Here is a 2,500-nt window from a genome sequence, read left to right as displayed (position 1 = left end):
CGATGTGACGTGTGAGGAGACAGTGTGCCCCCCCAACAGTTTCTGCAGTAATGACTACAACAGTGGAGGATCACGATGTCACTGCAACCTCGGTCACCATGGAGAACTCTGCTCTGAAGGTTTATTTGCGTGTGTGTGTGTGTGTGTGTGTGTGTGTGTGTGTGTGTTTGCGTGAGACTGACGTGTGTTTTCCACATAGGTGTGTCGATCCGGTTTCCGAGGTTTTACGGATTTTCTCACATGACATTTGAGCCCCTAAAAAACTCGTACCAGAACTTCCACATCACTCTGGAGTTCAAGGTCAAACACTGCAACTTACTCTCTCTCACTCTCTCTCTCTGTATCAATCTCTCTTTCTTTCTGTATTGCTCTGTCTCTCTCTATCACTGTGTCACTCTCTCTCTCTCTCTGTATCACTCTGTCTCTCTCTGTATCGCTCTCTCTCTCTCTCTCTCTCTCATTGTGTCCACAGCTAAGAAAAGCATGATTATAATAAAAGCAGCTTGATGCTTGTGTGTGTGTGTGTGTGTGTGTGTGTGTGTGTGTGTTTCAGGCGGACTCTGAGGACGGGCTGTTGTTGTACTGTGGAGAGAACGAACACGGTCAAGGAGATTTCATGTCCCTCAGTTTGGTGCGGAGGAAAATTCATTACAGGTCACTTCCTCTACAGATCATCTCTACTTCCTGCCATCCTCTACCTCAATTACTCCTCTACCACCTCAACTACTCCTCTACCACCTCAACTACTCCTCAATCAACTCAACTACTCCTCTACCACCTCAATTACTCCCCTACCACCTAAACTACTCCCCTATCACCTCAACTACTCCCTTACCACCTCAACTACTCTCCTACCACCTCAACAACTCCTCTACCACCTCAACAACTCCTCTACCAACTCAACTACTCCTCTACCACCTTAACTACTGCCCTACCACCTGAACTACCCCCCTACCACCTCAACTACTCCCCTACCACCTCAACTACTCCCCTACCACCTCAGCAAGTCCTCTACCACCTCAGCAACTCCTCTATCACCTCAACTACTCCCCTACCACCTCAAATACTCCCCTACCACCTCAAATACTCCTCTACCATCTCAACTACTCCCCTACCACCTCAACTACTCCTCTACCACCTCAACTACTGCCCTACCACCTCAACTACTCCCCTACCACCTCAACTACTTCCCTACCACCTGAACTACTCCCCTACCACCTCAACTACTCCCCTACCACCTCAACTACTGCCCTACCACCTCAACTACTCCCCTACCACCTCAACTACTCCCCTACCACCTCAGCAAGTCCTCTACCACCTCAGCAACTCCTCTATCACCTCAACTACTCCCCTACCACCTCGAATACTCCCCTACCACCTCAACTACTCCCCTACCACCTCAACTACTCCTCTACCACCTCAACTACTGCCCTACCACCTCAACTACTCCCCTACCACATCAACTACTTCCCTACCACCTCAACAACTCCTCTACCACCTCAACTACTCCCCTACCACCTCAACTACTCCCCTACCACCTCAGCAAGTCCTCTACCACCTCAGCAACTCCTCTATCACCTCAACTACTCCCCTACCACCTCAAATACTCCCCAACCACCTCAAATACTCCTCTACCATCTCAACTACTCCCCTACCACCTCAACTACTCCTCTACCACCTCAACTACTGCCCTACCACCTCAACTACTCCCCTACCACCTCAACTACTTCCCTACCACCTCAACTACTCCCCTACCACCTCAACTACTGCCCTACCACCTCAACTACTCCCCTACCACCTCAACTACTCCCCTACCACCTCAGCAAGTCCTCTACCACCTCAGCAACTCCTCTATCACCTCAACTACTCCCCTACCACCTCGAATACTCCCCTACCACCTCAACTACTCCCCTACCACCTCAACTACTCCTCTACCACCTCAACTACTGCCCTACCACCTAAACTACTCCCCTACCACATCAACTACTTCCCTACCACCTCAACAACTCCTCTACCACCTCAACTACTCCTCTACCACCTCAACAACTCCTCTATCACCTCAACTACTCCCCTACCACCTCAACTACTCCTCTATCACCTCAACTACTCCCCTACCACCTCAACAACTCCTCTACCACCTCAACTACTCCCCTACCACATCAACAACTCCTCTACCACCTCAACAACTCCTCTATCACCAGAATTACTCCCCTACCACCTCAACTACTCCCCTACCACCTCAACAACTCCTCCATCACCTCAACTACTCCCCTACCACATCAACAACTCCTCTACCACCTCAACTACTCCAATACGACCTCAACAACTCCTCTACCACCTCAACAACTCCTCTATCACCACAATTACTCCCATACCACCTCAACTACTCCCCTACCGCTTCAACTACTCCCCTACCACCTCAACAACTCCTCTACTGCCTCAACTACTCCCCTACCACATTAACTACTCCCCTACCACATCAACAACTCCCCTGCCACCT

General features: G+C 50.1%; 1 protein-coding gene across 1 annotated transcript in view; it reads left to right on the top strand.

The window, feature by feature from the left end:
• LOC108255420 (pikachurin) overlaps positions 1 to 2,500 on the top strand; it is a 10,170-nt gene that overhangs the window by 594 nt on the left and 7,076 nt on the right. Inside the window, exons 1-3 of the mRNA XM_053674461.1 lie at positions 1 to 119; positions 200 to 300; positions 554 to 654. The exon at positions 1 to 119 is cut by the window's left edge and continues 594 nt beyond it. Coding sequence (XP_053530436.1) covers positions 1 to 119; positions 200 to 300; positions 554 to 654 — 321 coding nt within the window. The remainder of the gene's footprint in view (positions 120 to 199; positions 301 to 553; positions 655 to 2,500) is intronic.

This window comes from Ictalurus punctatus, chromosome 22 (assembly GCF_001660625.3).
Source record: "Ictalurus punctatus breed USDA103 chromosome 22, Coco_2.0, whole genome shotgun sequence".
NCBI classification, from domain to species: Eukaryota; Metazoa; Chordata; class Actinopteri; order Siluriformes; family Ictaluridae; genus Ictalurus; species Ictalurus punctatus.
The sequence above is the reverse complement of the archived record's forward strand: the minus strand, read 5'-3'. Positions and strand labels throughout refer to the sequence as shown.